The sequence below is a fragment of the Excalfactoria chinensis genome, chromosome 1 (genome assembly GCF_039878825.1).
Source record: "Excalfactoria chinensis isolate bCotChi1 chromosome 1, bCotChi1.hap2, whole genome shotgun sequence".
NCBI classification, from domain to species: domain Eukaryota; kingdom Metazoa; phylum Chordata; class Aves; order Galliformes; family Phasianidae; genus Excalfactoria; species Excalfactoria chinensis.
Genome location: NC_092825.1, coordinates 114,967,439 through 114,982,640, shown reverse-complemented (window position 1 = coordinate 114,982,640; position 15,202 = coordinate 114,967,439). Strand labels below are relative to the sequence as shown.

The 15,202-nt window shown below is 43.0% G+C and overlaps 1 protein-coding gene across 2 annotated transcripts in view; it reads left to right on the top strand.

Moving 5' to 3' along the window:
• Positions 1-3,179: 3,179 nt before the first annotated feature.
• REPS2 (RALBP1 associated Eps domain containing 2) overlaps positions 3,180-15,202 on the top strand; it is a 97,328-nt gene continuing 85,305 nt past the window's right edge. For both annotated transcript variants that reach the window (XM_072343506.1, XM_072343511.1), the window contains exon 1: positions 3,180-3,436. In XM_072343506.1, the coding sequence (XP_072199607.1) occupies positions 3,239-3,436 (198 nt within the window). In that variant the 5' untranslated portion in view covers positions 3,180-3,238. The remainder of the gene's footprint in view (positions 3,437-15,202) is intronic.

The following is a 15,202-nucleotide window of genomic DNA, read 5'->3' as shown; positions in this document are numbered from 1 at the left end:
GAAGCATTAACGAGCTGGAAGACAGGGAATCAAATTTTATGGCTCACTAACCATTTCTGCTTGTTTTCTTAGAGATAGCACATCTTCAAGCAAGCAGCAACGAGAAGAATAATAAAGGATCTGTACTCTCAGCAAGAGTATTTACACGCTAAATTGATACATGAGTCTACAAGGCTGTCAATTATGTTCCAAGCATGCTTGAAGCAATGGGCGTGAAACCTGTGCAGCCAGCTACTTGTCACCAAAGCTTTTACTCATTTTGCAAGGAAAGCAAATAAAAAGAACTGTTATTAGTAACAATGGGTGAGATTCACTCGAGCTGATCTAGGCAAATGACAGTTTTCCAGGCAAACATTTGCTTGTGTATCCAAAGCTTCACCCAGTGACACGTGGAACTTCGTCACTGTCAACAGGACGCAGCTGTCAGGTTTTGTGCTTTTTGGCCAGGGCACACTTAGCAGGGTCTGAGCTCTAAGATGACTGAAATAATGCACGTGTTCTACTGTTCGGCCTTTGGATTGCACTGCTCATATATATCTTTATCTAAATACTCCCAGGATCCACTAAATTCTACCATATTGGAAGGGATAGTTTCCTGTTGATTACATATGTTGTATTATATGTGGCTGTTTATACTGACCATTCTGAAAAAAACCCAAAAACTTATCATACATACAACTAAAATTACTACAGCTCCTATTATCAAAACTTTGGAAGCAGTATTTCATTATTTCTTGTTTTTAATACCACTTTCATCTCCCTCCCACCCTAGATCAAGGAATTGTTTGTAGGACTGCTGCTGGCTGTTTCTGAAGTCGCTGTTGTTATTTGGGTGGGGAGGAAAGGAGGACCACACACAGATCTAAAGCATACTTTGATAAGTCAGATTTCAATCCAGTTTACAATACTGACATTAATTTTTTTTTTCCAGCAAACAATAAATACTTACACTGTTTTGATTTACTGATGGGTATTACATCAGTATGTAATATCAGTATACTGCAGTGATAATAAAAAAAAATAGTAGCCTATACTGACATCACAATTTGCCTGTAAACAAGGTTTAAAACATCTCCCTATCTACTTGTGTGGCTTCTGTCACCACCGAGTGCCCATCAGCCTGAACTAATGTACCTTCATAAGAACTACAGCACTCAACGACCATCAACACCAGGCACAGACAGGAAATACAGACAGGACCCAGCAACATGGTGCTATCCTTGCCAGTTTGTGCAGAAGAAAGTGGCACTGATTTTACTGCCTCACCCCTCCGCCTGCCTTTTAGAGTCTTGGAGGCTATATCAGCAGGGCAGGCCCGTTTTGAACACAGACAAGCTGTCTGTTCTGATTAGAGTGGGTTGTGTGGAGAACAGAATGTAAGTTGCACGAGTCAAGAAAAACTGTCCAAAAGGAAAAATTAAAAGTAACAAAGCAGTGACAGGTTTGCCTATGGCTGTTAAGAGAGATTGCAGTACTTATGGCAGTGGGTATTGTCACTGTTTTCCTGCCATGGTCCCACTCAAAGAGCGTAGAGAAACTAGGGCCAACACACCGACAGAGGTCCTCTGGTGTCTGGCTGGAGTGCTGCAGAAGGGAGTATTTGTGATGTAAACAACACAAATACTGAGCTAGTCAATTATCAGTGAGCATCATCAGTCTTAGGAAAATGTAAAATTAGCACAAATTGTCAGTGTGGGGTTTTTTTTTGTCCGTCTTGTTCAAGTTCAGCCATCAGCCATCTGTTTTCCATCAGCTGATGTGAAGATAGGAGCCTAATTTCACAGGACTGCTGTTATTAAACACACTGTAGTTAGGTAAAGCCCTGTGCCATCTCTATGCTGTTAGTGCCTTTTCCTCTGACTAACACCTTGTACCCGACAGAACCTGGCAAGCCCTGATACAGCCCAGCCTTTGCTCTGTTGCACCTTCTCCAGGGGATTCACTTTGCTCTTCCGAGTTTTCTAAGCTGGGCTCCAGAGTTCACTTTCTAACACAACTGCCCGCTTTCCAAATGATATAAAACATATTGTTATAAAACAATGACAAAACACCACAGCAAAACATCCACTATCCCCGAGGGAACAGAGATTTCCCTATTAACAGTCCCCTAACACTCTTATCGTAATTATCAGCTATGCAGCTGGCAATAACTGCAGACCACAACCACGCAGCATTCTGAGCACTGAGATCGACACGTGTATTCATGGCAGATTAGAGGAATAAAAAGTTTGCATGTTTTGTGCGGATTAGGAGGCACAGTTGCATGGTCTGGAAAGGATGAAATAACTTTCATAGAATCATAGAACAGTTTGAGTCAGAAGGGACCCTGAAAGGCCATCTAGTCCAACTTCCCTGCAGCGAACAGGGACACCTACATATTCATCAGGGTGCTCACAGCCCCGTGCTGCCTGACCTTGAGTGTCCACACGGACAGGGCATCCACCACCTCTCTGGGCAACCTGTGCCAGTGCCTCATCACTGTTACTGTAAAAACTTACTTCTCATATCCAATCTAAATCTCCCCTCTTTGAGTTTGAAAGCATTTCCCTTTGTCCTGTCAATACAGACTCTGCTAAAGAGTCTGCCCTCTATGAAAGGGGGAAGAAAGACCTTACAGCCCCCCTATAGTTACTGAAAGGCCGTTCTCAGGTGTCCCCAGAATGCTTAACAGCCCCAGCTCTCCCAGCCTGTCCCTGTAGGAGAGTTGTTCCATCCCTTGGATCATTTTTGTGGCCCTCCTCTGGATGTGCTCCAACAAGTCCATGTCTCTCCTGTACTGAAGACTCCACATCTGGATGCAGTACTCCAGGTGAGGCCTCACCTGTATAGAACAGAGGAGCAGGATCACCTCCCTCATCCTGCTGGCCACGCTCCTTTTGATGCAGCCCAGGATACGGTTGGCTTTCTGGGCTGCGAGGGCACGTTACTGGCTCACATCCACCTTCCCATCCACCAGTACCCCAACTTTTTGGCGGGGCTGTGCATCACACAGCGCCCAGGCAGCCCCTTCAGCAGCAGCCGGCACTTTCCGAGAGATTGCTGGCGTCCTCGCAGCCCAAGGAAGCAAACAGCTCCCGACCCGCGGCCCTCTCGTTGCCCTGGCGGTGGGCGGGAGGGGGCGCGGCCTGCACCTTCCTGTCGCGGCGCAGCACCGCCTCCCTCCCGCCCGCCCGCCGCCGCCGCCACACCTCCCCCGGCGGCTCGGCACCCGCTGCCCGCCGAGAGGCTCTGCCCCGCCATGGAGCAGGGGCCGGCGGGGGGGCCTGCAGCAGCCGTGGCCGCCGCGGGTGTTCTGGTGCCTCTGAGTGAGAGCGAGCAGCAGCGCTACTCGGAGCTCTTCTCGCGGTGCTGCCCGCCCCCCGAGGCGGCCGCCGGGGGCAGCAGCGTGGGGGAACTGTTCCGGGCCTCGCAGCTGCCCCCAGACACGCTGCACCAGGTGGGTCGGGGCGCCGAGGGCGTAAGGAGGGCGAGCGAGGGGCGGCACGGAGCACGCAGCCCCGCGGTGCGTCGGCGGTGGCACCGAGCTCCCCGAGAGCTCCGTGCCGGGGGGCTGCGGCGGAGCTCAGATGGGAGCGGAGGTCCCGTGGGGTTGAGGAGGGGAGCCCCGCTGCCGGGCCGGCTGCTGGGGAGGTTGTTTCGCGGCGGCCTTTATTTGCCAAGCAGAAAGAAGCGGTGTCGGCGCTGGGTAGCAGCGCGGCGGTACCTGGCTGCGGCCAGAGGGAGTGGAACTCCGCTGCTCTGCCGGGAGCTGTCAGCCCGTGTCTCTTCGTGACTCCGCGTTACATAAATCCCTATCGCACAGGTGGAAGCGGGGATGTTTCTTGCTTGTTTTTGTCCTCGCTTCGCTGTTTGCCAGTTGTGTAAACACAAACGGCAGCCGTGCCGCTTTGCTTTGAGTCGCACCGTGGCCTTCGTCATGTGTGGAGAGAACAAGGGTTGACTACAGAGCCAGCGCCGAGAGTCCAATTTCAAGTAGCAAGTCTTAGTTATGGAGTGTGTTAAAACCCTGTCAGCAGATTTCTGTGACTTGGGTGTAGGGTTGTAGAAAAATGCTTCTTATTTTTGCTATGTAAGTCCTTATCCTAACTTTAAAGTAAATCTCGCGGTGTTATCGTGGTTTGCTTTGGGTGTTGTTTGGGTTTTAATGTGAAACTTAAGCCTGGAAATGCCATTTTTCAATATTCTGGAACTTTTTTTACTTCCCTTCACCCCCGCCAACTTTAGATTATTTCTAGGTATATTTATGATGTGAAGAGAATATTACCGAGAAACGGGTCTGTAATTGGCTTCAGGAATTGTCAGGTTGATAAGGCCTTTGGGACCTGGACTGTTTCTCTCTCCTTTCTTGCCCACCCCCTCTTGTTTATATGAGACCAATCATGGTCTGTGGCTGGAGCTCCTGTCCCACAGCCTGCTGCTGTCAGGTGCTCTTATTAACGTTATTTTTGAAGTGGGAAAAATAAATAAATAAATGAGTTATGAGTTAAAAAAAAATAAATGAGTAATGGGGGAGAAAAAAGGGTAAATGTGAACCTTCTGATATAAGAAAAGCTACTTCTTGTTTTTTCTTCCCCTGAGATATTAGCTGATATTTCGTCTGTTATTCTCCAAGAAAATGCTATCTAATGGTTTCTGTTTAAAAAAAAAAACAACAAACATATACTGTTCTGACAGTTATGGGAACAAGGCATAGCAGCACATGGTATCTATTCTCCACTAGCATGGGGAACGCACGTTTTAGGCAGAGGCAGCTCACTCGGGTTAAGATAGTGTGTTTTCTTTCAAATAATTGTTGACTGTGGAAGTTTTCTTAGAACATGCCCTTTTAAGATCCCCATCCGTCACAAATAGTGCTTGATGACTTGGCATCCTTACCAACCCACTGTGCTACGGGTTGTGCCACTTACAGATCTTCATCCTCATGGTTGTTCATTGACGAGTGGTTGGTCGTACTGATCCACATGCTCCCAGAGCTGGTCAATGTCACAGCAAGGTGCTGAGCTGGTGCTGTTGCCTTCAAGGTGTTACAGTTGGGTAGTAATGAGATAGAACAGTGAGACATGTTCAGAGAGGCTGTGAATGACCCATCCCTGGAGACACTCAAGGTCAGGCTGGACAGGGCTCTGAGCACCCTGATGTAGCTGTAGGTGTCCCTGTTCATTGCAGGGGAGTTGGACTAGATGGCCTTTAAGGGTCTCTTCCGACTCAAACCATTCCATGGTTCTGTGAAAGAAGGAGCTTTTTGTTACCCAGTTTTGATAGAGATTTCTTGTTGACTGGGAAGGTGGAAGTCTCCTTCCACCATCCTTAAATGCAGCATCAGTTTGTAGTCTAGACACAAATCAGGTGGATGCAGTGAGGCAGGAGCGCAGCTGCTGAATGTGGCAGTTCCTATGGGAGAAACAAGGACATGTACTCCCAAACAACAAACAGTCGGCGTTCAGTTTGGTTTGAGGTTCGTTGGCACGATGCAGGAGGTTATTTAGATGAAACTGGTGAGTAGTAGAGAACAGATAGGTAACGTGAGGGTATGTGCCAGAAGAGGAAGTGATGGAGTAAATAGGAAGCAATCCAAGAGCAGTCAGGTCAGAAGGAGCAGATGGTATGCACCCAAGAGCTGCGAGTCTCGCTAAGAATGAAGCACTTGAACGCAGATTCATTAAACACAGGCTTGTTAAAATCAGCTCTTCTGCTGGGCTGTACAGTACAGCAGAGGCTGCAGCTATTGAAGTGGCTTTAAAGAAGAAAAACAAGGAGTGAACCTAGCAAGAGTTTGTTCAGTTCTAGAGAAATTATTGGAATGAAGGCCGGAATTAAAGATGTAAAGCCTTTTGTATGACTGGGAAAGGCATGGTAGCGACTGGACAGTGTGCTTTCTGCAGGCTGTTGTTGCACAGGGTTGCAGTGGGACCCTTTAGAGGGTCCCAACCCTCCCAGGTCTGTATAGCTACCCTGGCATCACAGGTGGCAACAGTGGCTCTTCTGCCATGTCTTGTTTTGGGCGGTCAAAAATGACCTGATTTTAAAGCTGGCCCTTGGTGAATACAGCCTCTGCTCATTGGCTCCGTGGTCCCCAAATGCATTTGTTTTGTATGCCACATGCCAATGGACAGAGGTTTGCATGGATTTCAGGTAAAATAGAGCTTCCTGTAGTTACCATCTGCTGGTCAGCAAAGAAGAGATGCCTTGTGCTAGTTCTATTTGCCTGTGTTACTGTGGGTCTGTGAGGATTCTGAGATGTGAGGGGGAAGGAGGATAGGACTCAAGTTTTACACTGAACTGCCTGCCTTTGTTATTAGTTTTTTACTCAATTAATTTTCATTTGGTTGTTGATGGAACCTTTAATTCTAGGTTTGTAAACTGTAGTCTTATTTGTGGGCTTGAAGTATCAGCACAGAGATCCAATTCTATTAAGAAAGCGCATTCCTTCCTCCACAAATGAACAAACTGTGTTATTTTGAGCTTTGAGGATGACAAGTACTAATTGTATGACTTTGGAGGCTGCACACAGCTGCATTTTTTAGTTAGACCTCTCCGTCCAGTTCTGTGTGAATGGAGGATTCAGACCAGGGGTCTCGCTTTTCCTCTGCACGGCCTATGTGTTATTTTGTTGTTTGTGGTGACCTGTCTCTATAGTTACACTGAATTGTTTAACTGTCCTGTTGTGTTCAAAAAGCAGAAGTGTGAATACATGAAAAAAAGGAGGGGGGGGGGTGAAGGGGGGGAGAGAAGTTGCTAAGTTGCTATTTGCTGTTTCATTGGAAAAATACCAGCAAGGGTTCACTTTTCCATCATTTATTTTTCATAGGCATGAATAACTACCTGTGTAATAGCTAGGGTGGCATTAATTGTCTGCTTAGAATGCTTTCCCTGGGCGGAAAAGAAGTGTGGCAGTTAAAATAGGAGCTTTTTGAGCAAGAAAAGTCTGGACTTATTGTTACTTGACAAAAAGTCAAGTTCACTCTGTTGTGCTCCTGTGCGGAATTTGGCATTAAACTGTTCTCAGCACTGGAAGTGTGATAGAGCTGAGTGAAGAACACCAGCTCTGTCAAAGAGGTGTTAGGTAGGAGTGCAGGTGGATAAACTGCATCCAGCTGACATCTTTGAGTCAGGAAGAAACAAAGAGGAGGTGCAATTTTCTGTAAGTGTTACAGCAAGAAGAGGAAAGGAAAACTGTCATTGCAGTGTCGGTTCTTCTGGCCGCAGTCTAAACTGTCATTGCATTCCTGCAAGCAGACCTGCATAGGAACGTGTAAAATCAAGATGTAAAAGAACATAGTAGTAATATTAAAAACAATAATAATATATATATATACTATATACATATATGTATATAGTACCAAGGTAGAGTGTGGAACTTCACCTGAAACAACCTTGACCATATATTCCATTAAAAACCATTCAGTGGTCCTGGTGTGTCTTTGAACTGTCTACCAGTTTAAACTATCACTTAGCAGTCACTTACAGGATTAGTAGTTCTGAGTGTGGCAGGGTTGTGATGTACAGTAAGAAACTGTAGAGGCTGTTCTTTCTTGTGTGTGTTTCAAGTCACTCTGTAAAACCTGAGGCTTCTGAGCCTGTTTGATGTAGATTTCCCATCAGTGGTCAGAAGTGTAGGATCATAGAATGATTTTGGTTGGAAAGGACCTTTAAGATCATGTAGTTCCAACCCCCCTGCTATATGCAGGGATGCCTCCCTCTAAACCAGGTTGCCCAGAGCCCCATCCAGCCTGGCCTTGAGTGCTTCCAGGGAGGGAGCATCCACAACCTCACTGGGCAACCTGTTGCAGTGTCTCACTGCCCTGCTGACCCAACCTGGTCGAGGCCTGCAGACTTTGTTGATTAACCTTCGTTGCAACCAAGTATGAATTTAGCAGTTTGTTTTCCAGTAAAACAATGCTTTGCTCTGCCAGTGATTTTTAAATAACTGCACAAGAGGGATTTAGGAAGGAAGTCAATTGGGATGAAAATGAACAACTCTCATTCTTTGCGAGGGAGTGCTGCAGAGTAAAGCAATGAAGATCAGGAATTTTTTTTGAACAAGTGTTTTTGTCATGGTACTTACACAAGAGCAATGGGTTCACTGAACAGTCAGTTGTAATCTGCAACCACGTGCTGTCATTGTTAAGATGTTTACCTACGGGCTGACTGATGCTGTTCACAGTTTGCATTGTAATGGGAGGGTTGCACGGAGAAGTCGCCTGCTTCATGGACCACTCTAGTGCAGGTGCCCCACAAAGCAGGGTTGATGAGTGAATTTAGTGGAGCTGATAAACGTAGTAAAGACAGATTCACAAATGCCAGAACAAGCATTTCTGTGACAAGGAATTGGGATAAATAACCTACATAAATTTAAAATACGATGATTTGGGGAATATGTTTGATACGCTATTTGTAAAGCAAGATTCTTTGATGTATTAACATCTAAACATATCAGCAGCGTAGTAAAATAAAACATTAATAAGCAACACGTGCTAGTTCAAATGATTGTCTGCAGAAGTTGAGCGTATGAGTTGTGGATAATTAACTACAAAAGGCTGCTGGAGTAGAAAATCATACACGGGCAATAACAGCCTCCCTTTCCAGCAAAGGGAATGCGTTCTTTTTTCCAGTGTTCACTGACCATTGCATACAAGTTGAACACTGTTGGGAAGAACCTGGTTGTTTTCCTGCAACTCAGAACAATAATGAGGTGGAAGCCTGTGGGAGGATGAGATTTGTTAGTTCTGTGGCCCGTAGGACGCAGTGAGCAGAAGTAATCATCGAAATCACTAACTGCAAATTATACTTGATTTGTGCAAATATTTTAAACAGAAAGGGAGTTTTTGCAAACTTCCAAGTGCTTTTGTACATAAGAAATGGGCAGTTCTCATCTTCTAGCAGATGAAAATAGTCTGCGTGTTTTTAAATGAGTTCCAGTGTTCTTATAGATTTCTCTGTGTCGATCACAGGTGGATTGCACCTACCCAAGAAGATATCTCTTATTAAAGAACATAAAGCAAATTGCTTGAGAAATAAAAATTAAAGATGTAAAGTGTGCTATGAAGTTGCTTGAATGTCATTACATACACTATTTGGTAATGAAAGTAAAATTTACATACTTTAAAACAATTTTTATTTATAATGACCAACCAATGAGACAGACCTTTACCTACGTGGCTTGCTCCAAAAGTAATGCCTCCTGTTTATTTCCACAGAAACTACAGTAGATACAAAGAGCATAGTAACGTTGTTTGATAGAGCAAATTCTCAGCTACAAAGTATTCTTTTTTAATGCAGGCACCGCCATGAGCTGTGCTTTTTTTGCCAGCAATGAACAAGAACGTGCATGCTTCATAACAGTCTGCACCAGTGGAGGCAACCTGACTGGTGTATCAGGCAGTGAAGAGGCAGGCAGAGAGATGTGAGGCCCCACCAGCTGCAGTGAGGTCTACAAGTTTCCATGCTGCATGTTAAATGATCTCTTAGACCTGAATGAATCATTCAGGGGCCATCCTAATGAATGTAAATTACTGAGCATGGCTAGGGTTGTGCCCTAGGTGGCTGGCAATTGTCTTTTAAGAATCCTGGCTACCAGAGTACATTTTCAGCCAGTGTTTTCTTCTGCTTCTTTATTGTTGAACTTATTTGTTTATTTATTTATTTCCTCCATCCATTGCCCCAAGCAATCTACCCATCTGAAAAGCTGCAAATGATTCTTTCAGTATCTCCTGTTTGTATCTGTGTAGTCGTCCAATCTGGACTTGAGTCTCAACCTCTTCTCTTCTGCAGTAGGAGATAACAAAGCACTGCTCCTTTGGATAGGGCTGTACCTGAAACACTGGATGCAGAGCTCAGAATTCCCATTGGCTCGGTGACACTGAAAATGTTGAGTGTGCTAATGGGAACACTCAGCTGAGCTTGGGTTGAAGCTGTCTGAATGTGGCCAGTAGTGACTGTTTGCTCATTACTGTATGAATCATGGAACTGAATTCCACCTTCAATAGCAAATGTCTGTAGTGTTAGTTTATTTTTATTGTTATATATTTCAAGTGGTTTTGGCATCAGCTTTTCAGATTATTATTATTATTTTTCCCTCTTCTTGAATTCTCTCTTTCCGCACCAGCAAACATTAGATCAGCTTTGGCACAGGTAACGTTTCACATTTCATGCATTCTTTACTTATGGCATAATTTATGCACTGATGTCCTATGGAAGCCAATATGTGGTCTTTCAGAATAAAACAGTGAGTCTAATCTACTGCAAAGCAGGATGGAAGCTCTGGGTTAAGAAATGCAGTCAGAATTATTTTGTTACCATCTGTAACAGCAGTGGAGCAGTAAAAGATGAAGCACTCTATGGTTTTTGAAGGCCAAAATAAAAGTAAATGGGAAAGGAAGCAACAGCAACTCCGTGTTTATATATTTATTTATTTTGCTTTCCTTCCTCTTGGAATGATTGCTGCTCTTATAAGGAACATCTTATTGTTCTAATTTTCATTTCCTTTATTATCTAGGGATAGAAAATCAATACAGAGAATGACATTAGTTGTGCTACAACATGCTCGTCCACCTGGACAGCAGAGATGATATAATCCTTGGCTACGTCCAGTGTTGATTCTTTGAAGACCTGCATTCTTCAGCAGAATGGATGATGAATGTTTGGTTTAGGTACAAACAAGTAGGTTCTCACTGACTTTCAACACATAAGGTGCAAGCATGTTGGTTGAGATGATTTTAGTCTTGGGTTTAGTGCTGCAGAACAGAGGAAATTTTAAGCTGTTATTCTGTGTGACATTGACCTCATTTTCCTATAGCTTGAATCAAGGGTGGCTAGGAAGCATCCTTTATGCACATGCCATATGCAGTGATGTTGTCAGCTAAAATGGAATACCTTCAGTTAAGAGGCCTTTTGACAAGTCTTCGGTCACACAAAAATAGTTTGCACATCTCAGTAAAACAAAATGTAGTTTCTGTGATATTCATTATGATAAATGCATAACTAAAGAGGGTGATATTTGGATGCTTACTGCATTGCTTTTAAAGCTCTAGGGAAGTGGACTCAGGAAATGTGCCAAATACAATGAAATGAGATTGGTGCAAGAAGCGTCATGATTTTTGGGATTTCCAGTCTAGGAAATCACACTGCTGTAAATACAGTGTAAGAAGGCAAATGATTATGGTAGTGATAGATAACAGACTGCATGTGGTTTGTGTTTGTGACAAAAATACATCACAGGGTCTCTGTTTTCCTCTGTATTAGCAGAGTTTCCCTTTGGCTGCAAAGCAGAACAAAACTTGGAATTAGGTTTTCATAGAAAATGTCAGAATTTCTTGCAGCCTTCTGAAGCAAAGTTTAACATGAACGATGTTCACAAGAGAAGTTGATTTGGACAGATATAAAACCCCATAATTTATTCAACTAAATCAGAAGGCTTTGTTTAGAACTGCTTAGGTGGTAAAGCGCTGGCACCTTAAATAGATACATTTTGGAAAGGAGGTTAGTTGGTCATTTGGTCCCACTTGTTGGTTAGATTTCTTCTGCTGTTAGATGTAGCCTTGATGGTGGCCAGACAGCTTGTGGTGCCCCACAGATGTGACATGAGGATCTGTGAGAGCAAGCGTGTGAACCATCAGAACTAGAGCTTCCACAAAATTCTGTGGTACCTTTGTATTAATGTGTCCTGCAGCAAAATATTTCATTTCTTAGCAGAATCTTGAAAAGCTCATTGACATCTGGATGTTCTTTTAGGAAGAAACTCAAGGTTATCTAGTTCAAGATGACTGGACCTGGTTGTTGGCATCCAGCTGTGGAGCTGTTTGTTGTGGATAATAACTGTGGTGATTTTTAGCAACTTGAAGTACTTTGTACCGCTGCCCTCAGAATATCCCATCTCCTTTCTTGTTTGGCTGGTGCCGTTTTGTCTATGGAAGGTGGAGGACTCACAGGGTGCTGAATATCAGATCTGCAGTGCAGAGTTGTCAATAACTGATTCCTGTTCTGAGAAGTGGGAAGCAAAAAGTGAAAACCTCTGAAGAATGAAGTTCTTTTTTTATTGAAGTTTCATCACTGAAGTTGTGGAAGACCTGTATAACTGTAGCTGCTAGAAATGTCCTCCTTAGCTGTGAAGACATATCCCATGCAGACAGCAATGTTCCTTGCTATGGAATGTTATATGAACGTGAGGGCTGAGAGGATGAAGGACTGCAGTAAATCCTTCTCAAAGCTGTGGCTGGGCAGGATCAGCCATGTGCCAGTGTGTGCTGTTGGACAGTGTCTGGTCTGGGAGAATATGAGTAGGTAAAAATAAATCCCTATATCACTGACTGCTGTTCTCTGTTGTTGAATAATAAAAGGCAGAAGCCAGGAAGCTGCTTGTTTCTGGTTTTTATTAGAAGCTGTAAATACCATGGTGATGAGCAGGTTATAAATACAAATGTCTGCTGCAGATAGAACATGAAACAGGGTGAAACTTGATAACCTTTAAAGAGAGGTAATATAAGATTTAAAATTATGCTCATTTCTGAAGCTTCCTGCAGAGTCTTTAGCAGTGCTATGGAAAGCCTATCAATAGTATGGTGGGTTTTTTTCTTTCTTTTTTCAAGGCAAAACCGAAGAAATTGAAGAGCTGAAATCCTATCTTATTTTAGGTTGAGGTTCTCATGTGATGGTACCAAAGTCAGAAGTGAAGAGGCCCTTGGCTATTTTCTATACCTTATATTATACCACTAAAACAAATAATATGCTTGGGGTTTTTTGATGCTTGAGAAGAAGGAGCCCAGATGGGAGACTCTATGTCATGGTGCTGCAGCACCTGGTACCGTGCTGTACAGCTGGTAAGAGCAAGTGTTGTTCCAGGACAAGAGGCAGCAGCACCAGGCAATGCTGCTGTCAGCAGGAAAAGAATTCTTAATGTTATTTACATTGAGTTATCTGTCACCTGCTTTTTTTTTCTCTCTCTGTTCTCAGCTGTATCACGGTAATTACACCTCTTATTTGAACTAATCTGCATCTGGATCTTTCTCGAGGAGGATAATCTCCAAAAGACCATTTATTGTGTGGAAATGCTGATTATCTGTTTTTCAAAAACTGCATTTTTTTTTTTTTTTTAAATCATGCACATACTTGTTTGTAGGGTATGTGTGCAAAAGACTTCTAAATTCAGTCTAGCAAGGTGCTTTATTTCCATGTAACCACTGAATTTAAGCCCTGCAACAAGACAGAGCAATCTGAATTGTGGTCAACTCTCTTTAGATGCTGAAGGACAGATCCTAAATACAATCATAGAATCATGGAATAATAGAATCACAAGGTTGGAAAAGACCTTAAAGATCATCAAATCCAATCCCAACCCAACCATTCCACGCTAACAACCCTCTGCTAAATCATGTCCCTGAACACCACATCCAAATGGTTTTTAAATGCATCCAGGGATGGTGACTCAACCACCTCCCCAGGGAGCCTATTCCAGTGCTTAATAACCCTTTTTGTAAAGTTTTTCCTGATATCCAACCTAAACTTACCCTGGCACAACTTGAGGCCATTTCCCCTCGTTGTGTCACCAGTGAGAAGAGACCAACCCCACTCTTGCTGTAAGCACCTCTCTACAGTATTAATCACTCTACAGTATTAAGTACTTGGTGTTCTCTAAATGCAAATTTCAGTATCAACCAAATTTATACTGACATAGGCACAGTAATATTAGTGCCCTTCTATTAACCTAGTCACTCAAGTCTAAGTTAAGTTTCTAAATAGGAGGGAGCTTGCTCTATTTTAACGAGGAGAAAGAGGAGCAGTGTCTCAAGGACTGCAGATGTGGGATACTTGTAAATAAATGGATTAGAAGAAATTTTCCATGTTCCTAGTTTGCTTCTATATAGAAAATTTTGGCGAATCAAGTGCTTTAAACAGGTAATTACAGGACCATCCTATGGTCAAATTGGCTAAAACAACATTTTTTAGTTTCTGTGGTGCTTTCTGGTTGCGTGACATAATTATGATGTGACTTTATATAGCTCTGAGATTCACTTAGTTTGTCTGAAGTGCTCAAATCATTTGGACCAACTCTAAATATCTGAAATCTTACTTTCTTTCTGACAGCTGTTGCAAGGTATCAGTTCTTCCAAGAACCATTGTGCAGCAGTTTTATTTTGTAGAATGGAATTAAGCCATTTCAAAACCAGGTCACCGCTTCTGTAAGATGGTAGTAGTTTTATACTGAAGGAGCATACCAGAGTTCTGTAGTTTCAAGGCAAGGGGGATTCAAATCATTAAGTAATACACGTTACCATAGAGAACTACTTCCCTGCAGTAAAGCTTAAAGGATTTAAAACTAAAATGACTTTTCCTTCCCATGAAATGTGAAATATAGAATGCTTATTTAGACTTGCTGCTGATGTTCCTGTTCTGTTAGATATTTGCCCGTCTATGCTGTTTTTACCTTGTTATATGTTTCACTCTTGCTGACGCAGCATTTTCTTGTGGTCCACTTGGGAGAACTGCTACAAGCATTGCACTGAAAATATTCACCTGCAATAGGAACATTCAGTTCATTTCTTCATGGCAAGAGTAATTCATCTATTACCAAGGTTGCAAGCAGAATAAGAAATCTATTTATATTCCCGTGTGTATATTCATCAGTCTCATTAGATACCAAGGTAGACTGTCAGCATTTCACATCTGCTATATTTTGAATACTTAAATGGCTGATGATATATTTGAGATTCTGAATGCGTAATCTGCTCTATGGGGAAGGCACCTTTCCACTCATTCTCCCTGAGGAGCTTGCTTAACATGCCTTCCATCTCTTTGTGCAACTTAGACTTTCAACTTCTTCTGAGAATGACTTAACAACTAAGTCTTTGGTTACCACTATATGGCTGGCCGTGGGCATGTCTTCCTGAAAGGTCTTGCCATTTTCTAAGTAACTGCATGGTTTCAGCTGAAAAATTAGCATAAAAATGAGTTGTAGTCTGCTTTATTACTGCTGATTCCACTTCATCTTTCTTAATGTAATCTAAAATTTCCCAATTTCCCATGTTATAGGTTGAGGTTAATATAGCCTGGTTTTGAAATAAATGATGCTTCTTCAATAATGCTGTTAATTTAGCCCAGTATTAACTTTTATATTTGTTCATTGCCAATAAAAGTTTGCAGAAAATTAAGAGACTTCAATGAGATGAAGGTCCTTAGTTATGTGAAAGACAGAAGAGATTTGGTATAG